Raw genomic sequence first — 25297 nt, 5'->3', positions numbered from 1 at the left:
CAGTGTGCCCCAGGGATCAGTGCTTGGTCCAAAGAACTATATCATGTACACTAAACCCGTGGGTGCCATATGCAGACGTCATGGACTTCTTCATCATTTCTACGCTGATGACTCTCAATTATACCTATCTTTTAAGCCGATAGAGGCTGTGGCCAGAAGTGAAGCTTTGCGCCGCATTGAGAGCTGTCTGACTGAAATTGTCTCGTGGATGAATTCCAACATGCTGAAGCTCAATGCTGACAAAACTGAGGTAATGCTATTGACATCAAAGCGTAACTCCAAGTACATTGATGACGTTTCTGTGAAGGTCGGTGATTCTGTGATAAAATCCACGAAATGTGTTAGGAATCTTGGAACAGTTATTGACAGCGGTATGGATATAGAACAACAAGTCAACTCGGTGTGCCGGGCTGGATATGCACAACTTCGCAGAATAGGTCACATCAGACGGTATCTTACCAGTGATGCCACAAAAACCCTTATAAACAGCCTGGTTACTTCACGGTTAGACTACTGTAATGCCTTGTTAAGTGGTATACCAAACAGCACACTTAACAAGTTGCAACATGTCCAGAACACTGCAGCTCGCGTAATCACTAAGACGCCCCGTCGCAATCATATAACACCGGTTCTGAAGGAGCTTCACTGGTTGCCAGTGAAATACAGGGTGCAGTACAAGGTTCTGACCCTCACCTTTAAGGCGTTACACAATCAGTCCCCTGCCTATATTAGGGATATGCTAGAAGCGTATAAACCGGTCAGGACCCTAAGATCGCAAGACACGCTGTCACTGGTTATGCCAAAATCTAATACCATGATGTATGGCAATCGCAGCTTTTCGTGCACTGCTCCAAAGCTTTGGAACTCTCTTCCTGTCAAGATCAGGGAAGCTGACACGCTAGCTGCTTTCAAAAGCCTGCTCAAAACCCACTTCTTTGTACAATATTTTGTTAACTGACCGATACATTTATTTTGTTTTATCTTGTTTTTTTTTTTAAATTATACTTGTTTTCATTCATGATTTTTGTTAATGTGGAATGCATTATCTTTGTATACGTATTTGTTTGTATTTTTGCAATTTATTCTGTAAAGCACTTTTGAACGTGTACAAGTGCATGAAAAGAGTGCTATATAAATGTGGTATAATAATAATAATAATAATATACGCTGAATGAGAGTTAATGGAAACGTTGCAAGATCCCGGCAATAAATGGAGTCAGAAACTCTTTGAACCTTATTTAGTTTTCTGTTTATCATGTTCGTTAATGAGTATTTGTATCTTATTCAATCAATGAGATAAACTTCAAAGAAACTCACTTTTCATTAAGATTTTAACATTACATTATATCTATAAAGCTCATTCTAAACTACAATGGGTCAGAGTCGACAGTACTTTAATACTTTTAATTCTTTCAAAGCAACACAACTAATCGTTGTAAGAAGGTATATTTCCTGAATACCGTAATTTGCATGCTAATTCAGCATGATAAAACATTTGCATTTGCCTAATCACCAACAATGATATCAACACTGTATCTCTTATTCAAATATCGAGCTTCAAAGAAAAACATTAAACATGCATTAAACAAATGAGTATGTGGTTCGTTGTTAAATTGTTAGAATTACTCAAGATAAACCTGCCGTCATTGATAAAGCTTACGAACAAAGCATGGACGGATGTCCAACAAGGAAAGCCGCATTCAAAGAACGCAGTCACCCATAAAGCATTGCAAACATTTCTAGATAGACTATAGAGAGAGCGAAAGGAACTTTCAGGAATCCGAAGAAAACTACAGATTTATAGAAGATGATATTAGAAACAATATTAAATTATATAAACACATTCCGTTACAAGTTGTTTTTCTCATTTGAAATCAAGATGGTTGCTTCGAATGTCACACGTCAAGATTCAAGTTTGGCACTACTAATGACAAAGTGTCTTTTGACCTTAAGTTCCCATTCCGCCTAAAGATGTCTATGGGCTTGACAATGCTAGGGTTGAACCTTTAAGGCGCGAGTAAGAATTTTATACTTTACTCTGAATCCCATGGATAGCAAAATGGGTCTTTTTCAATACTAGCCTACTGGTAATTTCACTATGACCAGACGTCCTGGAAATTAAAGCTGCTATACTTAAGACGTGTTCCTTGCCCAGTATAGTACTATTGATACCATTAAACAACGCACTGTGAGGTAAACAGACAGTTCTAAAGAAACTGCATGCTTCACTGGTTAGGTATCATCTGATCCGGTCTATTACGCAGTTTTAGATATACAAACTTACACATAGAGTTGAACTGTTGTTATGTTTAACGCTGTCCCAGACTCCTCAAATACTTTGTCGATTTAAATATAAAGTAATTGGCATTCTGCGATATGTGAGTATTGTCTCTGGAATTACTGTTTTGATGTGGACATTAGTCTGTTCCGATACGACCCTCGCGGGTTAATGGTTTAATTTAAGTTACAATTTCCCTCAGTTAAAGGTGTTGAGTTCTGCTCAACCCGGTTCTAGAGGGCGTGGACGGTAGCATGCATTTCCACTACCGTCCATGAACAAGCTCAATCAAATCGAGCCTGCAACATTTTCGTTTCTGTCGTGTTGAGCGACCTGTGAAGTTTCCACTTTTCTCTATTCGGTGTAGTAATGATAAAACACTCCACAGAATCAACACATTGCACCAACGGATTTAGTGTAGTCTATGTGACTTTTGGGATCCAGTATCATCCTGAGGTACACTGTACTTCATCAGAAAGAGCGTTGATAAATTCCCATCGACGCAGACCATTAGAAGGAATGCATTCAACCAAACATGCTTTGCCTGTAATTTCGAAAGAATGCTCCAGTCAAAGTGATAGTGTCTGATGGTCTGTGGTGTAAAAAGCCGTGGATGGTTCCAGTAGCAACAGAACCGTTATACACACGGACTCCTGTTGGGTCAATCTGAACTTTCATTACAAGCGAATCATACGAGTAAAACTTTCTACATGCAGACTGCAGTCCCTCAAAAAGTTTGGTTTTATCCAAATGTTGCTATTTCGGGTTATCAACTACCATTATAAATCCCTTTGAAATGAGCAATAAACAGGACAAAAGCATAATGCGTTTGCGACTATTGGGTTTCAATCCAGATTTATATGCTAAAAAAAAAAAGAGTTTTATCCGCACATTCTTAAACACCTTTGGTACATCTAAATCAGTGTTTATAAATTTTGTTGTATATATTTACAAGATTCTTTTGAGGAAATACATCGCTTCTTTATATTCATATTTTCGGCTCAAATTTCAGTTTTGTTGGTCATTAAAATAGCACAGTATTTCAAAATATGTGTCAGTGAATAAATTATGCAATTCACACATATCATTATGTGAAAATTAGCCGCATTCTTGTGTGTTTTGAGATACAAGAAAGAAGAAAAATTTTGAATTTGGAGACCATTTTTCAAATGGTCAACAACTCGGCAATCTTTCATATTACATCCTCTTTTCATTTGTTTTTATTTTCGTTTTCATTTGTACCAGGTTTGCTGCTGAGTCACCATCTGGATGCACTATAATCTAGATAAGGAGCATTTAATTGTAAATTAGGTATTATCGACAGGAATTTATCTTCGCTAAAATCGCTAAATGACTGTATTCTCACTGAAATGTTGTTATTGTTAATAACCTGCTTTTATTTTGCTTGGTTGGGTTTTGTGCTTCAAAAGTATTTTCATATATATTTCATAAGAATCACTCTTTAATTGCCTTGCGGCCTTCGTCAACGGTATCCCCATGCTGAGTCACAGTGTTGTTATATTTTCAGGTCCTTTTGCGATCACGGAGTCCATCCGACGCAGTCGCTTAATAGCTTTCTCTTTAACCTTTAACCAGCTGGCGGCAAGTGATTCAGCCTTTGCGACCAGTACAACCAACATCAGCCTGCACAGCCTTGCAGACTGATCAGGGTCTGCACTGTTCGCTGTTCAGTCAATAAATTTTCAGTAAACGCCCCTTCGAATAATTAATTGTACTGTCCAAGCTGAATGATGGACAAGTCCATTTTAGAAATTTAGCAGGCTAAATATTGTTAGGTAGCACATTAAAGTACATTTGATGAACATACTCAGTCAAATCAAGTCTGCTATTGTTTTCTTGGTTTTGTTCTACGCGAAGCCCTCATAGCATCATTTTCTTAATTTTATTGAAACTATAAAAGCTACAGCTATAACAACAACAATGGCAAGGTCGTTGTGAATACCTAGTAATGTGTACAATATACAGAATATCAAGATATTAACACTGTTGTATAACTAAGCGGATCTTTATCAAATACGTAGTGTATGTTATTTTATAACAATTAAAGATGTACTATGTACATTTTTCACAAAAATATTTTGTCGTAAGATATTGATTGAAATGAAAATGCTTATGCAAGGGGCCAGTCTGACTATGCTATTGTGACATATGTCGTTTGGCCTGTTTCGTTATATCCTTTATTTTGTTTCTCTTGTTGCTCTGACTCCTGCGAAATCATTGCAAATAGACTAACATTGTTAACTTGGTTTTCGTTTAACAATTATTGACATGAGCGTATCGTGCCTTTTCCAGCCGTACCTGTGATAGAAATTACAGTTACTGAGATAGCTAATTTACACAATCCCGATACTTTTGAAATAGAGGACCGAGCCCACTGGCACCAGAACAGAACGAAAACGCCCCTTAGACCGTGTACGTGTTATACCCTACCCCTAGGTAATCTATAAGAACCCCATGGTTCTTATAGAATACCTAAGGGTAGGGTATAACACGTACAGAGTCTAAGGAGCGTTTTCTTTCTGTTCTGGTGCCAGTGACCGAGCCTGAAATGTTATCAATACGAATATGGATGCATACAGTTACATGCAAGTAAGTGAAAGAAACGGAAGGCTGTAGAAATGGTAGGGCATTATGGATACCAAGAAACTGTATGCTATATAAGTTAGTATTAGAAATGCAAAATGATACATGTATATAAAAAGTGTAACCGGGGTTTGTGGGGTTGGGAAGGAGATGGCATATGGAGCAATATGTAGTTGAGAAGGTGGGTGGGGTAGAGTGAGGGATAATAAGAAACAATATAAGATATAATATAGTCAGACTATAATACAGTTTGACAAAAGTAGGAACAACAATGAGGCGTGCAGGCGTATATGTTGAGCAGTATTAGGAATGCAAAGGAACAATATATGTTTGTTTAATAACATAGACAGAAATCTGAAAGCTTGCCATAAAACTTTAATCAACACTATAACAAAAACTGACTGCAGTGGCACTGGCCTTTGAGGCACCGTGTCATAAACAAAATGATATATGCCCATCAACAATACAAATTTTATAAGGAAGTTTGTTGGTCAATGGGGCAGCAGTGATAAAGAGATATTTTACTGTTACGCACAATTAAAAACAAGAATGCTGTCAACATTGTAACACATATTGTATATAGACCATCTATTGTTGATATTGTTGAAAAAAAACAACGTTAAACCCGAACACACACACACACACGCACGCACGCACGCACGCACGCACGCACGCACGCGCACCCCGCACGCACGCACGCACTGCACGACACCCCCACACACATGCCCACACAACACACGCACGCACGCACGCACGCACGCACGCACGCACGCACGCACGCACACACACACACACACACACACACACGCACGCACACACACACACACACACACACACATGCACGCCTATTAAAGTTAATGAACGTTAATTCCTGCCAATACCGATACCTAGAGACTGATGCGTTAGACTATTCCAGTTTGTTCAATGTTCATTTTTCAAAGCAATTTTTCCGCTTTTCACCTAACATCCCGCCGTTTTATCTACCCTTTACTTCTTTTATATTGTATTTTCCATTGAATTAAAATGAACTTGTGTTAGATTTCTAAAGCCACCGGTCTGTTATATTTTTCCGTGTTTCTTTTGGCGGACCTACTTTGTATTAAGAATTGAGCAGTGTTTATTTTTGGCTTACTTTCTGAGAATAGAATTCTTCAAATAACTTTTCATTAAAAAATGTCAACTAAATTTAACAGAAATCACAGGAAATTTCGGCTAACTTCACAGTGAAATTGCTAAATAATGTGTTTTTTGGATAGTAACCATTCAAAAATTACTTATGCTTTGCTTTAACTTGTTAATAGTGTAGGAACATATTGATGATGAATGAAAACAGTTTATCTGTATTTACATGTAAATCATACTTAAAATAACATGGATGAAGTTTTTTTACATCTATTTAAAACAAGCATTTTACTTCCTTTTATTGACGTAGGAGATAAAGGAGTATATACGAAACATCTGTATTCAATATTTATTGTGAGGTTTAAGATGTACGAGTGTGTTTCGTCTACTAACAGGATGATGGTTAGTTGGATTATATTTATATCGCTACTTTTTGCGGTTGAAAATATAAAATGTAACACGGAGAGCATCGAGCCTGGCCAATGCCTTTCCAAATTTGACCACGACTACAAAGTGATGCAGAAATTGCTGCAGTTGGAGACGCAGATAGCAAGTCAGGCAGACGAAATAAAAGACCTAACAAATATTAACAAAGGTGAGATTCTATAGTTAATATACCGCGAGGTTAAGAAATTCAAATGATGTTTATTAGAAAACTTGATAAGTACTAATGCCATAAATTAATCGGATATATAAAATTATTTTCAGTGTTCGCTGCGCAGATAGCAAGCCAAGCACGAGAAATCAATCAACTGATGGATACAAACAAAAGTAAGACCAAAAAGAATTTCTACATTTGTGAAGCAAGAATATATTCGATGAATTTAGACGTTCAAATCTCACTTTTATCACTTATAATTTCTAATGACTTATATTTGGGTTTGAATTACGGTTGACTGTAAAACGAAAGCCAAACGCGTAATTTTGTTACATTTTTTTAAGCCTACTAGCATTGACTGCTAGACCTTATAGTTCATATATTGAATGATTTTCACCTAAATAGAAATTAACGGTAAATGATTCACTACTCGTTCAGGATACAATTTAATTTTTAACAGCTGCTATATTTTTCTCATCAGTTAAATACAGATTACAAAATGTAAACCAATTACATGTACATTTGTATTACAATATAAAACAAAGACAAAAACCAACAGATAAAGCAATTTTTAAAAACCAAGTGTACCGACATTTTTTAACTCACGCCACCAGCAATACAACTACTGGAGACTAGTTTAAAAGCTCCTTTGAAATGTCGTGTATAACATCCTCATTTGCTTTGTCTGTTCCGTGCTAATAGGAGAATTGAAAGGAAGCATGTATTATAATTTCTTTGAATATGCCGGAAGATCATTTTGTATACTTACATTTTGTTGAATGATGACTTCGGTTTTACTTAAAAATTATAAAATAATGTATCATTAAACAAATAAGGTAAATTTTATAAATTTTAAAAAGCGGAATGTTGACATTTTCCCTCATCTATTATAAATATAATAAAGTTATTGATAGTGGTACATAAAGGCGACGGATTTTTGATGTAAAAAATGTTCCTTCGTACTTTTACTTCCTTTGACATAATTTCAAGTCTACGTTTCAACCTCACAGGAAATCTAATGACAAAACAAGAGACATTGTGTGACAATTTGAATAAAAAGTATACAAAGTAACTAACAAAGAATAGAAATTAACGATGTATTATCTGCCTAAATCGGTAGTACCTTGTACGAAAGATATTTGCGGAATTTGTTTTTTTCTTTCTGTTTTCTATTGTTTTATCATAGTTTGCTTTGTGATATTTTTACCGATAATACTAAAATTGGCCAATTGTTTTATGTTTAGTGGTAAAACATCATTTATCTTTTGAATGTTTAGTCCCGTCCATTCAATGTGATTGTTAAAAAATGTCATCAAATCTATTGTTGGGCTGGCGTAATATGTGCTTTTGAATTTTTTTTAAGTTACTTTCCATGTTTAGTTAATTTTTATAATGCGATGTTTAAATTGTTTCCATTGCATGTGTTCCAACAACAAAAATCAACGCACATTCTCTCAAATGTTCAATATCCTGTCTCGACTACTAAACTTAATTTATTACTCTTTATTAATTACAGTGAGTGTGTGTCCTAAATACACCATCGAAATATACAGAATATCGCTTAAGGTATCCGATCCACAAATTGTTAATATTTCGATGCCATGTGACCCCAAGAATTGTTTTTGTATCATATGAAAGACTTGTGTCTGCTGAACAAGCATAAGTAAATAAGATGACCATAACAATATGTTCGAATCTCTACTGTCATATTTTTGACTGCGAAATGAGAAATCATAAACTGTAGTAACCAGATTTCTGTTGAAGTATTATTGAAAACTATAAAGTAAAAACATAAAATTCTATAACATATTTTGTCTTGTAATTCATAATTACTTTTTCAATAGGCAATACACTTTCAAATGATGCCAAATTATGTGAGCGTATCAGACATAAATATTTGATATATTTTAATAGCACTGTTATATAGAATTTTATTTGTGGATCGAATAGCTTAACCTTTAAAAACTGAAATAGTAACTTTGTTGTTAAAGAGGATTTGCTTATTTGTGGATCGGATACCTTAACCTTAAGCCTGCTGGCGGCAAGTGATTTTGCTTTTGCGACCAGTGCAGACCAAGATCATGGTCTGCATTGTTCGCTATACAGACAGTAAATTTTCAGTGGTAACCCCTTCGAATAATAAGTGGTACTGCCCAAACTGAACGATGGACCAGTCCATTTTAGAAACTTAACAGGCTAAAGGTAAAATATAACAAGAGGGCCATGATGGCCCTATATCGCTCACCTGAGTTAAGTTGCTTGCTTGAACAAATTTCTTTGCTAAAGCTTCAAAAACAAGAAAGTAGGTCAGTAGGTCATATTCATGGTCACTAAAAGTCAGTTTTAGGATCGCTGTGCAAAACTGTACATGTTATCCAAATTTCAAGGCTGTATCTTAAAAAACAAGAAAGTAGGTCAGTAGGTCAAGGTCACAGTCGGATGACCCCTTATCACTTGGGGTCATCAGGTAAATATAATTAAACAGTCTAGGAAATATGATCTGATAATATTTGAAGTATTTATCTATATAACCGATATATCAAGTGACCCCTTGGGCGGGGCCTCTTTTTTTCCCAGGGGCATAATTCGAAAAATCTTGTTAGAGATCAACTAGGCAATGATACCAACAAAATATCAAAGGCATAGGCCTTGAACTTTCAGACAAGAAGATTTTTAAAGTTTTTTCCCATATACATCTATGTAAAACTTGGGACCCTAGGGCAGGACCTCTTTTCACCCCAGTGGAATAATTTTAACAATTTTTGTAGAGGACTACAAGGCAATGCTACAAACCAAATATCAAAAGCCTAGATCTTGTGGTTTTAGAAGATTTTTAACTTTTTTCCTATACAAGCCCATATAAACCACGTGACGCCCCTGGGCGGGGCCATATTTCATCCTAGAGGGATCATTTGAACAAACTAGGTAGAGGCCCACTATATGATGCTACATACCAATATCAAGGCCCTAGGCCCTTTTGTTTTTGACAAGAAGATTTTCAAAAATTTTCCCTATATAAGTCTATAGAAAAAATGTGACCCCCAGGGCAAGGCCGTATTATATCCTAGGGGGATACAATGTAATTTGAAAAATCTTTGTACAGGCCCACTAGATGATGCTAAATATCAAAGTCCTATGCCTTATGGTTTTGGACAAGAAGATTTTCAAATGTTTTCCCTATATAAGTCTATATAAACCATGTGACCCCCGGGGTGGAGCCATATTTGACCCTAGGGGGATAATTTGAACAGTCTTGGTAGAGGCATACTAGGTGATGCTACATACCAAATACCAAAGCCATAGGCCTTGTGGTTTTGTACAAGAAGACTTTTTAATGTTTTTCCTTTCGGTTGCCATGGCAAACAGACTTCTGTACGGAATTCATTTCTATGAACAATTTTTAAAGAAGACCACCACAGGATCATCCCTGTGAAGATTCATCAAAATTGGCTTGGTGGTTTAGGAGGAGATGTTGTTTAAACGAAAGTGTGGACGGACGGACGAACGACGGATGGACGGACTGACGCCGGACGGTGAGCGATCACAATAGCTCACTCTGAGCCTTTGGCTCAGGTGAGCTGAAAACGTAGAAAACACAAAGCAGCGTTCATTTCCTTTACACATTTGCGGAAATAAAAAACTGTATGACGTATATAAGTTAAACTTAAACCAGATGTTGTAATTAGTTAAATGTTGATTTATCGTCAGACATGCAGTCGCCTCAGGGAAAATGCTTTTTTCTACGTTCTACTTAAAAACAGCTATTAGTGTTTCTTGGTTAGATATCAGAAATCTTTTGGTGAGAAGAAGTCATGGTAAATATTAATTTCAAAACTTTCCATCTAGACAGCTTTTTCAGAAGCGTAACAACCTTTTACAATGGATAGGCAATACGTTTTCTAGATTAGAAAAGTCTTGCCTAGTACTATTGTTTAAACGAAAGAACACGTTAAACCTGTAAATTTTATGCTGAAAGACTTTTATGTCGAGAACGTTTGTGTATGGTGTTCCTATTCAACGAAAAACTTTGAAATTGAATTTGTTCCATCGACCCAAAATGTTAATAAGTCTTCTTTATCCATGCTGACGATAAATTTGTCTGTTATTTGTCTATATATATATTAGTTTGTTTTTTTTTACAAAACATAGCCTTGAAAATCTTTATTGTAAATTCTACATTATTATGTGTTTTAGCCAGTCATCATGTTGCCTTCATGGCAGAATTATCAACTAGTATGGTTAATCCTGAAAAAGGCACCACCGTAGTGTTTGACAACGTCCATGTCAATGAAGGCAGTAGCTACAAGCCGGGAACAGGGACCTTTGTAGCCCCAGCTAGTGGCATATACAGTGTAACAGTTGTCGCAACAGCAGAAAGGAGGTCAAGTTCTGGTCAACAGGTTAACTTTAGTTCTATGCACATGCCACCTATGTTTTATTATAAATTGCCTTGCAATAAGCCCACACGGAACGAACCAGGATGTGTACTTCAACTATAAACGCCTGAAATTTTAGGACTACAGTATGTTTGCATAATGTTCACAGGAAATGGATCTCATTTCAGGAATGAACTAAAAATAATCGATGTAGTAAAGAGCTAGTTATGATGAAACATATGCGTTTTACCATTGAATTTATTGTGCTTCCGCAACAGCTGCGAAAGAAAACAAGTTGTAGACTCTAAGAATTATACATGCTTATAAAACTGTATTACAATAAAAATAATGCAATTGTATCCGTCAAGTAAACAGATCGTTCAGACTGCTGATTTAGATTTTTAAGTTCATTTTCATAGTTTTAAATTCACTAAGCTGGTCATTATCGTATTTTAGATACGTTCGTGTTTGGTAACCATCGATTTGTCTGTATTACAGCTTCATCTCTATCTGATGCACAACTCGAATAAGATCGGCTACATTTTCCTCGACGGCAACACCAACTGGCCCTTGTTGAGAACGATAAGTGTCGTAGTGAAGCTGAGTTATGGGGATACGTTGTTCGTTAAGATTGGTGGAATCACAGGGGTGGGAACTTTAGTTGGGTGCTGTTTTCATACACACTTCAGTGGTTTCCTTGTGCAGACAGACTGACAAATTCTACAGCGACGAAACAATTAGCTAGAAATAAGTTACGCGAATGGCTACGATATTTTCAATTTAATGTTACCTACTATAGCATATTTGCTCTCTTATTGGTTAGCTGTTATGAATAAAGTGTTACTTTATAACATATTATTTATAAAATGGAAATCAACTGACAAAAGAAAATAATAGGCTATCCAAAAATCACATTATTTTTTATGAATGACATTTGATTACACTTTGATTCTGAAGCAATTTGTATTGTTTCATTATAAATGCTCTCAAGTCTCTTGCTACAGTTTGGACTTTTGACAAAGATAGGTGATGCCTTTATGATAGCCTATGATTCCGAATCTAATTGATATTCCAACTTTATTTGTTATGATTGATGCATAGTTTCTCTGTTACAGTTTATCCAGGAATATTCCACCACATAGTACAATTTAGTCTTTGTCTGTACAATTTGAAATATGAAAAAAAAAGATTTATTTTCGTACATTCTATCACTCTTGTAATAAAATGTTTCAAAATGACTTGATTAGTTTTCTTTATTTCATATCTATCAAGTTTAATATATTTCTTATATCTTGACTTGGTATCACTAAAAATATCAGTTTTGTCAACCTAGTAAAAGTCTTAAATTTAAAGTTCTTACTTTAAATACCTGCATATTTTCTTTTGTGTGTTAGTTTTGGTTTAGCACCGTTTTGCAACAGAAATCAGTCATGTAATGAGCAGTTAACCTAACCAGTGTGCCAGGATTCTGTACCAGAACTAATCAGTTCTCTACAAGTAAGTGCTAAGTTCTCCGTATTAGACAGGTGGGAGTCAAATGACTTTCGACACGATGTTTTATCGAATCGTCATGGAGAAAAAGATCACATTCAGATACCTGACTCAAGACCCTATTTCTCCTATTGAGCTAACTGGATTGTTTTTGTATATGTTCTTAGAACACCAATTTTTTCTAAAATTAAAAAAACCGGATTTTTCACAGGAATTACTGCACATATCAGCTATATTATTAATATTTTTATTAATATTATTATTATTATTATTATCATTATTATACCACATTTATATAGCACTCTTTTCATACAAAATATGTGCGCTCAAAAGTGTTTTGCAAAGACATTAGACACATACATACCTATATACATGTAAATACATTTGTAAAGGATTAAAAGGAATAGTAATTAAAACAAGATCATCCTTAAATTTTGCTCAGCGCTAAACCACATTACATACACTATTAAAGGAGATCAATCCCTTTCTCAGCACGAAACAAACCTGTCATGGTTTTGATATTTTTGTTGGTTGGTTATGGGTTCAACGCCATTTTTCAATAATATTTCAAATTTTGTACCACATGTGTTTTCAGAGATTGTTTAAATGCGGACAGTGAGCTTGAATCTCTGATTCAGATGTATGATAATATGAATGCACAAATTGATAGTATTTTGTGTTTTATTGAAATGACGTCTAAAATAATAGTTACATGGATGGCGCCATGTATATTTCAGGTAATTTCTGAAATAACAGAGGAAAAATATCTTAAATTTTACCCCTATCAGTATGTGGTAATAATGGCTTCAATTCGTCTTAAATGTCTAGGGGGCCTCCGCGGACCTTACTCGGGACATTAAATTCTTCATGTGAGGAAGCCATCCAGCTGGCTTACGGGAGGTCGGTGGTTCTACCCAGGTGCCCGCTCGTGATAAAATAATGTAAGGAGGGGTACCTGGGGTCTTTCTCCACCATCAAAGCTGGAAAGTTGCCATTTGACCTATACAAAGACCTAACAAAATAAATATATAAATATTCTGAAAGGAAAACGGAAGTTCCCATTTTACGGAATTTCGCATGTTTTATAAACGCATAATTTGTCTGTTTCAGACATTAAAATATGTTTGCGCATGCGGGTCCAATATTAATTTAATTTTACTTTGACTTCAGATCACAAGTTCGATCAAAAGTTACAGGTCGCAGGTTCGATCCAAAGGTTATTCTATTGTTTTTTCCTGGACAACTTGGCAAAAATACAGTATATTGCCTCAACGGCAGATTCATGTGAAAAAGTTGTCAAATAGCTGAGAACAAATGACTACTGCATCTTCATTAAGAAACACTTGGTGATCCATCGAAACTCATTAGATAACTACATTACTGTCGGACAAGGCGTATATTACATGTATTATTAAGACAATAAACAAACATCAGCAAATTTCAGTGCTACTTATTCCGAAATGGAATATCTCCTATCCTGAAAGTTCTCTAGTACTTTGGCTCTAGTATTATCCTTTGAAAAATATTGTATAGGTTTCCAGTTTTAAGAATTGTTTGAGAATTTGACACCTCTCTACATTAGAAAATAAGGCATGTGATAATAGATGAAAGAGACTGTACTCTAGTAGGTTCCTGGATTTCGCGAGTTGTATAAATTATCCAGACGAAATTGCAAATACTCTGGCGAGGGTATTGTCAGGTCCATTCCGAAGTTTTGAAGCACGCGGTACACTACAGAGGCCAGGTGCTACAATGCTTTTCACTGAAGTTGATAAATTTAACTTTAAATGAACACATACATACATAAATACAAGTAAATACATTGGTAAAAGATTAACAGGAATCGTATTTAAAACAAGATCATCCTCAAATAATGCTCAACGCTAAATCATATTACATACACTATTAAAGGAGAGCAATCTCTTTCTAAACACGAAACAAACCTATCATGGTTATGTAACTTCATTTGTTTGTTTGTTTTGGGTTCAACGCCAGTTTGCAACAGTATTTCAGATTTTGTAATTTTATATAACATGTTTGAAAGAGGTGTGTTTTCAGAGATGTTTTAAATGCTGCTATATGATCATATGTGGGAAAATAAATTGATACTATTGTGTATTTTATTGAAATGACGTCTAAAATAATAGTTGCATGGATATATTTCAGGCAATTTCTGAAATAACAGAGGGGTTATATCTTAAAATTTAACCCTAACAGTTTAAATAAATAAGTTTATGGTAATGATGGCTTCAATTTCGTCTGAAATGTCTAGGGGGACTCCGCGGGCCTTACTCGGGGCATTAAATTCTTCATGTGAGGAAGTCATCCAGCTTAATTCGGTGGTTCTACCCAGGTGCCCGCCATTTGACATATACAAAGACCCAACAAAATAAATATATAAATATTTTGAAATCGAAGAACACTTTTTAGACAGTAAGGAAGAGTAAAAGCCGCCAAGTTTCTGCGTGGAGTGCAAAAAAACAAAAACAAATTCCTAAAGCTATATCACTGTCACACCGACTTCCCGTAAATTTTGCAAAGTATGATATTCGCTGTAACAGTTATGTTATGATGACGCTAAATGTAAACTTTAAGTTTCAAGTGAATAAGTTCTCGCGAAGTTTCACTTTGTTTTGAGTAGAGAATAGTTTCTTTGTAAGCTGATATATAAAAGATAAATCCCCATTCTAGGCGTGCCTTAATTGATATTATATGATGATGTTAAGTTTTGTTTGGCTCGACGTCACATCTACACAGCTGAGGTTATATGGCGAGTTGTCCAGCTTTTATTGGTGGAAGAAGACTCCGGTGCCTCTCTTATGGATGATGCTAAAGTGAGGATGAGGTGAATATCTAAGTTTTTAGAGTTTATCAAGTTTACATTGACTAGATTAGATAGATGATTTTAATTGGCAACTGTGACAAGGATGGACGTACCGACGACAATAACTATCAGAACAAATCAACACCCTTTACAATATTTACAAATTTATTTACATAAAATGGTTATTAGCAATGAATAAATGATAAATAGAAAAAAAACAACTGATTATAAGAAAGAAAAAAAAGAAGAAAATCAGAGTTCAGTATCTCTAGATACAAAGTTCACTGACAATTCCGTTGTAACGTGACGTGGCACAGTTGTTTCAGTTAATTTCGAACTTTAAGTAGCACAAAAAATATAACGTATCTTCAAGTAAAGTCCCTTTAAACCGTGAATACGTTGACTCCGTTTTGGCTCCCTATGATGGTAGGTGATTGCATCCCTGAGCTGACTTCAGAGGATAACAAAAGTCATCGTCTTTGCGGTTTACGGCACAACCATGGGACGCAAGCTCTGCGCTGGGAAAATCACATCCAGGCGAGTGAAGACAAATGAAACTCGGGCATTGTACTTTCGGGTTGTGACATCATCACCAGGAAAATATCGTCTGGTGGAAGAAGCCTAAATATATAACACATGGTAAGCACCATAGCAAAACAAATAAGTCAGGGCATAAAACTGCTCCTTTTGGGTACACCAAACTTCCGTAGGCTCCCATAAATAATACGTGCTACTTATACAAAATATATGTGCTACTAAGTTCCTACGTCACGTGATTAAATACGTTACTTATTACTTTCATTATTTCTAAAATTAATAATTTGAAAGTCTAAAGTTGTAGTATGAAAAAGTTATGAAGTTTGATGAAACATTATAGATACGGAAATGATAAACTGCAGCTATTAATAATATTTACAAGTACAAATTAACAAAATTCAATGCAAATCAAACGTTATTCATAGTTGGCATCAATATAACATCAAATGCCATACACAAAACGGACGCTGTTTAGATGTGCTATAGACTGGCACACAATTAATTTCAAATTACAATAACATATTACATACATGGTATTAAACTTGCCATATAGATTTATACATTACAGTGCAATGCTGTATCGGCGTTCCATAACAACGAAATGTTTGACATATGTTTTTGAAAAAGAGTACTTTACAATTATCATGTTGCACAAATTTCAGTACAAATCTTACATCTTATATAAACGAAACATTTTAGACTCCTCTTTCGAAATAATTTACAAAAGTCTGAAAAATTTAATAAATTATCCTGACATACCGAAACTAGCCAAAATCACATGCCGAAAAGTAAATGTTACGAAATTCTGTAGAATGAACAAAAATTTACCAAATAAAAATCGTAATTCAAAAATCATACAAAAATCTAACAAATATACTTCTTACCTCGATCGAGCATAAATTTCAAGCAAGAAAAATCAATTTGACATAGATTCGTCTAATGTCGAAATGTGGTGTGCGCTAGGCATATTTAGTCCAGTCTATTTGTAGGGTTGTAGGCCAAATACTAAACTTCATGGGACTCACGGCTAATGCGTGAACTCTGACTATTTTTATTTTCACGGGATTCACGATATAGCCGGGAAATCTGACTACTTTGGCGCGGATTGAAATTTACAATTTGAGGCCCGTTATAGTGGTTTTGGGGATAAAAACACAAATTACTGAAGTTCATGAAATATCAACTTTCTTATTACTGAACCGAATTTAATAAAATTTATATAGAAATTTAAGTTATGAAATACAGAAACACATGAGAGGCATTTTATACGTAAAATCAGACAATTACCTCAATAACTCAAACATTTACAAAAAGATGATGCAATACCTGCATTTACACTACAGATACAATAAGGACCGTATGTCAGTTTGTGACAGCAACATGGCCTGTTTAATGTCTTGAAGAATGGCATAAATATCCTAACAAATAGTTAACAGCAAAATATGTGTCGGCAATAACGTATATATCATCATTTTTTTCTGAAGTGTTTCAAAGATGAATATATTCTATTTTTTACTGCAATATAGTAATATTTACATAGAAGGTATCACGTGCGTGTAATAATTTTAGTGGAGTTTACAATCAAGGTGTTATACTAGTATATCCCACATCTTTTCAAACTTTATGTCATTCAACAATTAAAATCACTAGCAAATAAAGTCGATAAAATATGTAAACTGTTTTTAGTGTGCATGTTCATACTAATGAATATAAAAGAAAGTAATAACAGAATGTAGAGAAAAGTGTTAGAATTACTCTTGATAAAGCTTCCCAACAAGGACAGAAGTCCAACAGGGAAAGACGCATTCAAAGTCACCCATATAGCATTGCAAACATTTCTAGATAAACTATAGAAAGAGCGAAAAGAAATCACAGTGCCCAGGAACTTTAAGGAATCCGAAGAAAACTACAGATTTATAGAAGATGATATTAGAAACAATACTAAATTATATAAACACATTCCGTTACAAGATATTTTTTTTCATTTGAGATCAAGATGGTTACTTCGAATGTCACACGTCAAGATTCAAGTTTGGCACTACTAATGACAAAGTGTCTTTTGACCTTAAGTTCCAATTCCGCCTAAAGATGTCTATGGGCCTGACAATGCTAGGGTTGAACATTTAAGGCGCGAGTAAGAATTTTTTACTGTACTCTGAATCCCACAGATAGCAAAATGGGTCTCTTTCAATACTAGCCTACGGGTAATTTGACTATGACCAGGAGTCCTGGAATGTGACATCATTAAAATATTTGGCAGGCATATTGAGTTGGTCGTCGCTTGAAAATCAGTGTTGAACGGAGATGTGAGATAACATTTTGTGTTCTGAATCGAAAATCAAGGAAAGAGACAAATGCTATGCTGAAAAATGTTTTCGGGACAATGCCCTGAAGAAAACAAAATTTTATTAGTGGGACGTGATGTTTAAAAGTGGTCAGGAGAATATTGCTGACGACTTTTGTTACAGACAGGAAAAATAACGCTCAGTCACATTTAATAACTTAAAGAGCTCCTTGATAGGGCATCAGTTCAGTGTCCAATTTCTTCAATACGACAGGAACATTATACGAACAGTATTTATTTATTCTTAGGAAGGTGTAAAAATGCATTTAATGGTGATAAACATTGAATCAATGGTAATCACGAGTTGTATTGATTAACTGAGTGTGATATGACAGCATCATAATGACTTTGGGCCGCTTTTGAGGTGATGACGTTGCCTAGGAGACGACAAATATATATTGTGCATGTTCTGAAATCTGTAATTTAGGTATTTGCATTCAGTATGTTCATATCCTTCATATTTTCAAATTTGACCAAAATGAGACCAGAAATAAAGAAATGAGAGCACTTTTCCGGGTATTTATTGAACACCCCTCGTACATATATTCATAAATGCTTTCTCTTTGAAATCACTCTTTCAAAAAAAGCTTTTGTAAATTCAGTTCTTTTCTTTTCAGGCATATATACGGTGTTAAGCTGTACTTGTAGTACTGTATTGTTTTCATGTCATTTTTATCAGTTGAAATGATGAGTCATTTCCTGAAAAGAAAATCGATAATGATTATGGAAATCTGGTTCATTCAAAACGCAGCAAATCGTTCACATAGAAACCTCGCGCAACCGGTCAAGACAGCGACTACCTGCACAATCGCACACGCGGCGAACCTGGCCGAGGTTGCTGGAACTTGATAAAACGTTTGGGTTAATACTCGGAGGTTAACTTAAAAAATAACATGCCATGATAATAAAAAGCTAAAAGAATTTTAACATTTAATACTGAATGATAATAATTGTTTTTAAGACGTAGTATACCTAGAATTTTCAAAACGATATCTACTAGGTACCACAAGAAAGATTTGCCCGGTAGTCACGCTTGAGATGCCCTTTATAGTAAAATAAACAAGGTCAAAGGTCATTCGGTGCATATTTTTCATATGTGTCACATAAAATACCTTGTATCAGGGCCATTTATTGGTTTAGAATAACAACAATGGTATCAATATGACGCCAGGGCTTTGTACATTTATTTGCAAATACTTGATTAAAAGTTTTCCCATTAACATATTTATGAATATTCATGAAAACTTAAAAAATGGGCAGATAATTCGTTAAAAATGTTATTATTAAATAGTACAAAGACAAAGTCTTTACTATTTGTGTTTATAAATGGACAAAAATAAGCAATATTACATGTGAGACATTACTTTATATAAATATATGTCTGTTTGTATCATTATTCATTGTTTGTAAGAGTAAATACTGTCAAAAGTGGGTGGGGTATATTAATCCTGAAAAAAGCAAATATCAACAAAACTGACAATATTTACAATTCTCAAATATAAACCATATTTTGAGATAGTAAGCTATTTCGATTTTGGAATAATGTTCTTCATAAATATTAATTAAGAGCTTTTCGGCTCATTTGCATACTCATGAATATTAATTCAAATGTATCAAATATGCATTTAAAACGTTCATTTATTACACATATATCTGTTCTTAACCATTGAAAAGAATCTTATTAGTTTTATTAATGTCCAAGGAAAGCTTGTAAATATTCCATGCATTAAGAATATATATTATTAGTATTTAACACTTAAACAAATACTGCACAACGTAGTTTACACAGTTCAATCTTGCTCATAGTCTTTTCTCTATATACAATACCCTAGAAATTTGTTTTAAAAATGTCACAACTTTATTGTCCTTGTTGCCATGTACATTTTCTTAAGTTGGTATATAAATAGCCTCGCACGCACATACAAACCTGCTTGGATCGGTAGCATTTGCACATTTAACTGCCACATTTCGTCTTGCAATCCATATTAGTATGATATGTTACGTTGGGTATTATAGGAATACAGTCATAAATGTCACCCCTGGTATCCTTTGTGTGCATGCAAACTTACATCCATTATTTTACGCTATCGATGCAAAATTGTGCATATAACTGGCATATATGTATAGTTACGATGGTCTGTCTGTATAAACAGGATAAACATGTTGTCAGTCTGTATAACCCAGATACCCAAAATGTCCTGCATCTATACCTTAGGTACCGACAGTTGCTTCTTTTTATGCCACGGCCACTCAAAGTGTGTCTGTATGTATCACTAACCTGACCTGCATGTTTAATCCAAATAACTTACCCAGAGTAACCTGTCTACCTTAGATACATTGTCGGTCTTTATGTATATCAAGGATATCCGTACTTGCATACATATATAGCCCAGATAGCCTGTATGTATACAATGGATACCACGAGAGGCCTGTTTGTACACCTAGGATACCCAAAGTTTTCTGTATATATAACCAGGAAGACCTATATACCCAGTATATCCAGAGTGGTCTTTATGCATAGCAAGTTTACAACTAGCAGTACTCAGGATCCAATAGTGGTCTGTATTTTAGCCAAGAAGACCTGACAGTATACTAAGGATACGTAGATAGACCTGCCTTTATACCTAGGGTCCCTAGTACACCGGTGGCATGTATTTATACCCAGGACATTCATAGTGGTGACATTAAGTAAACGGTCAGTATTTTTGTATACCCAGGATACTTAAGGTGGCTTACGTAGGATGCACTCAGGTGACCTGTCTATATACCAGGCATACTCAACGCATACACTGGCCTAGTGTATAGCAACGATGGTCTGCCTGTATACCCAGTGTTTTACCCAGAAAGGCTTATCATGTCAAACCGGGATATCCATAATGGCCAGTATATATGGTCACAATGACATGTTTGTATATCCAGGCTACACAGAATGGCATGGCTTTATACCGTGGAAACATAGGTAACCTTTCTGTATACCAATGTCATCCAAGGTGACCTAAATGTATAGCTGTGATGGCGTGTCTATATACCCAAGATATCCAAAATGGTGTATATGTAAATCGAAGATACCCTTAGTAGCCTTTATATACAACTTTAAAGCCAGGATGACATGTCTGTATACCCAGAATATCCAGAGTTGCAAGGAAACTTGGTTTACCCGTCTGTATGTCCAGAATACCCAGAATTGCCTGTCTGTGTATTCAGTATACCAGCATTTGTCAGTATGTATATCTGCGTAGCCAATATGACCTGTCTGTATGCACAGGATAGTTACCCAGATAGGCCTTTCTGTATACCCATGACCTGTATTCATTGCTAAGGTACCCAAAATGGACTGTATGTATGGCCAGCGTGGCTACAAAATGCACAAAACACAGAGTGAATGATTGTATAACTTAGATACCTATAGTGGAATGTACATGTATGTATACCCAGGATAATTTTCCTGTATAACTAGGATACCCATTTTATTTGTCTCTGTATCAAGGCGGCTACCTATTGTTGTCTATATGTATAGCCAGGTTTTCCCTAGATGTCTATATGTTTACCAAGTAGGACCAGTCTGCATATACAGGATACCCAAAGTGGCATGTCTGTATACCCTCGATACCGATAGTGGTATCAATATTTAGCTCGGATGGCGTGTGTGTAAACAAATGATACCACTATACCACTAGATACATTTAGTGCCCAGTCGTTATACCAAGTATACTTAGTCTATTGATCCCGATTTAGGCTATCCTGTCTGTAATCCCAATATATGTTTTAAATAGTATATCGTTTAATTATCCGTCAAAATACTTCAAAACCTTACATAAAACCTTTTATACATTCTCCAGTAAATTAGAAAAATCTGAACATACTAATTTCTTGGCGGTCATTGTGAAAAGTGGCTGTCTTATTGGTTGTCTGAGATGGTGTCAACCTGATTAAAAATAGTAATGTTTTTCAATCACAATACTGTGCTAAACTACATAAAACAACTATGTAAACTCTATAATGTATGCAAAGAAACCTTAACATATTGACATTTAGCAGCCATTTTGAAAAAAAATAGCGCCATCTTGGTTTTCTGAGGTTGCCTACATGGTGTATGGTCTTATTATCAGTTGTATTTATCAATCTTAGTATTACAATAAATTACATTAAAACCTATGTAAACGCTCATATATATGCAATTTTTTTGAAAATACTTACCTTTGGTGGTTGTTTTGGTCGCTATTTTGAAAAAAATGGCAGCCATATTGGCTGTATGACATAGTATCACAGTTTGAAATAGCCGACAGATATGTACCTAATGCAAAAGAATTGCCTTGCTTTTGTGAAAACAATTACACAATTATGCAAAAGATAACTGTTGGTCGGAGGTCAACTCAACCCACCCACTTCTAGCAGTATCTACACATAAAACACTTTTGTTGGCGATACAAACAGTTGCGTTTATCAAGAAATGAGTATTCCACATACCATTTGTTAATTTTCTGTTTTTCAAATCATGAAAATTATATATAGAACAATAAATATTGTACAGCTGTACATACATGCCAATTTTTATCATAATTTTATACGCTTTTGTCATTTTCATTAATGTTAGTTAATATGCAAATGAGCTAGTTTGCATACAGTGATTTATTTTCATAGTTAACTACATTGGCTTCAATTAAATACCACTTTTGTCCACTTATTTCATCGAAATGGCGAAGATATGATGCCATATAAATGAAATTAGTAAAAACTGCACTTAATGACCTTTGACCTAATTTCTTGACCTTAATTTGACCTTAGAATTGTGACTACCGGCATCAATGAACTACTTATATCATATACTTCACATATAACACATAAAACTTTCATCTTCACGAAATGCCTACGTAGGTGTTTTCCATCCACATATATGAAAATAATTGGTAAACTAACGTACTAACGTATTGTCTGCGCATGCCACCTTTATTAAATTTTTATAATTGCCTTGCAATAAGCCCACATGCAGGTGCGTTGTTAAACTATATACGTCTGCGCCTGAAAATTTAGGACTAAACTATATTTTCATACTGTTTACAGGAAATGGATCATTTCAGGAATGGACTGTATATACTGATAATAAAAAATAACTAGAAAATGCTTTTGTAAAAAAGCGCATGTCTCCCCCAATGCAAAGTCCTATAGGCAAGAAGTCAATAGGGGTCAGGAGCGAAAGTTAAAGAGACACTGATGGTTGGCTGCAATAGGGATCATCTACTTGGCATGTCCAATCCTCCCGCTAAATTTCAACACTCTTGGCCTAGTGGTTCTCAAGTCACTGTTCAGGCTTCTGTGACCTTGACCTTTGATCAAGTGACCTCAAAATAAATAGGGGTCATCTTCTCTGCATGAACAATCATCATATGAAGTTTCAACATTCTGGGTCGAGAGGTTCTCAAGTTATTGATTGGAAATGGTTTTCCATGTTCAGGCCCCTGTGGCCTTGACCTTTAACAGAGTGACCCTAAAATCGTTAGGGGTCATCTACCCTGCATGACCAATCATCCTATGAAGTTTCATCATTCTGGGTCAAGTGGTTCTTAAGTTACTGACCGAAAATGGTTTTCAATGTTCAGGCCCCTGTGACCTTGACCTTTCACAGAGTGACCCCAAAATTGTTAGGGGTCATCTACTCTGCATGACCAATCACCCTATTAAGTTTCAACATTCTGGGTCAAGTGGTTCTCAAGTTACTGACCGGAAATGGTTTTCAATGTTCAGGCCCCTGTGACCTTGACCTTTAATGGAGTGATCCTAAAATCGATAGGGGTCATCTACTTTGCATGTACAATCATCCTATGAAGTTTCAACATTCTGGGTCAAGTGGTTCTCTAGTTATTGATCGGAAATGGTTTTCCATGTTCAGACCCCTGTGACCTTGACCTTTGATGGAGTGACTCCAAAATCAATAGGAGTCATCTACTCTTCATGATCAATCATCCTATGAAGTTTCAACATTCTGGGTCAAGTGGTTCTCAAGTTACTGACCGGAAATGGTTTCCAATGTTCGGGCCCCTGTGACCTTGACCTTTGATGGAGTGACCCCAAAAACAATAGAGGTCGTCTACTCCAGCAGCCCTACAACCCTATGAAGTTTGAAGGTTCTAGGTCAAATGGTTCTCCAGTTATTGCTCGGAAATGAAGTGTGACGGACGGACGGACGGACGGACGGACAGGGCAAAAACAATATGTCTCCTGGGGGAGACATAATTAACGTTGTAGTAAAGAGCTTTTATAAGCATTGACTATGTGATACCGATTATGGTGAAAAATGTTCGTTTGACCATTGTATTAATTGTGCTTCCACAACAGCTGCGAAAGAAAATAAGTTGTAGACTCCAAGAATTTTACATGCATACATGTCTGAAAAACCTTCTTTTAGTTAAAAGTGTCTTTTGTAAATTGCTTAAATATAATATACTGCCTCGTTACACGAACAACTGTGTTACAATAAAAAATAATGCAGTTGCATCAGTCACGTAAACAGATCGTTCAGACTGTTGATTTAGGTTTTTCAAGTTCATTTTTATATACTGGTTTTAACTTCATTAAACTGGTCATTATCGTATTTTAGATACGTTCGTGTTTGGTAACCATCTATTTGTCATCTATTTGTCTGTATTACAGCGTTTGGTAACCATCTATTTGTCTGTATTACAGCGTTTGGTAACCATCTATTTGTCTGTATTACAGCTTCATCTACATCTGATGCATAATTCGAAACAGTGCGGCTACATTTTTCTCGAACACAACACCAACTGGACCTTGCTGAGAACGATAAGTGTCGTTGTGAAGCTGGATTATGGAGATACGTTGTTTGTTAAGATTGCTAAAAACACAGGGTCGGGAATGTTACTTGGGTGCTGTTTTCATACACACTTCAGTGGCTTCCTTGTGCAGGCAGACTGATAAATTCTATTGCGACAAAATATTAAGCTAGGGATAAGTTTTTACGAATGGCTTTATAATTTCTAATCATTTTATAGGAAATATCACCAGCACACAAATAAACACATTGCCTTTCTATCTTCAGTAAATGTTTTATCTCAATGACTCTGAATATGTGAAAACACATGCATATATATTGATACGCCAGTGCTAA

General features: G+C 35.4%; 1 protein-coding gene across 2 annotated transcripts; it reads left to right on the top strand.

Moving 5' to 3' along the window:
* The first annotated feature begins 6318 nt into the window (after window positions 1-6318).
* Window positions 6319-12216, top strand: LOC123561376 (heavy metal-binding protein HIP-like). 2 transcript variants are annotated; one of them, XM_045353696.2, is made up of 4 exons: window positions 6323-6599; window positions 6713-6775; window positions 10797-11002; window positions 11477-12216. In XM_045353696.2, exons 1-4 carry the CDS (start codon window positions 6371-6373, stop codon window positions 11690-11692), a joined length of 714 nt encoding a protein of 237 aa, XP_045209631.2. In that variant the 5' UTR covers window positions 6323-6370; the 3' UTR covers window positions 11693-12216. The 2 variants fall into 2 exon arrangements, with proteins under 2 accessions (XP_053381177.1, XP_045209631.2); XM_053525202.1 differs by lacking the exon at window positions 6713-6775 and having other exon boundaries at window positions 6319-6599.
* Window positions 12217-25297: the final 13081 nt, after the last annotated feature.

This window comes from Mercenaria mercenaria, chromosome 15 (genome assembly GCF_021730395.1).
Source record: "Mercenaria mercenaria strain notata chromosome 15, MADL_Memer_1, whole genome shotgun sequence".
Lineage (NCBI taxonomy): Eukaryota > Metazoa > Mollusca > Bivalvia > Venerida > Veneridae > Mercenaria > Mercenaria mercenaria.
Note: the sequence above shows the minus strand (reverse complement) of the source record. Positions and strands in the feature narration are given on the sequence as shown.

Bases quoted from the DNA above. Each gene is read 5' to 3' on its own strand.
- LOC123561376 (XM_045353696.2), top strand. From the start codon at position 6,371: ATGTACGAGTGTGTTTCGTCTACTAACAGGATGATGGTTAGTTGGATT. The intron at 6,600-6,712 runs GTGAGATTCTAT...AATTATTTTCAG, and splicing joins CCTAACAAATATTAACAAAG to TGTTCGCTGCGCAGATAGCA. The intron at 6,776-10,796 runs GTAAGACCAAAA...TATGTGTTTTAG, and splicing joins ACTGATGGATACAAACAAAA to CCAGTCATCATGTTGCCTTC.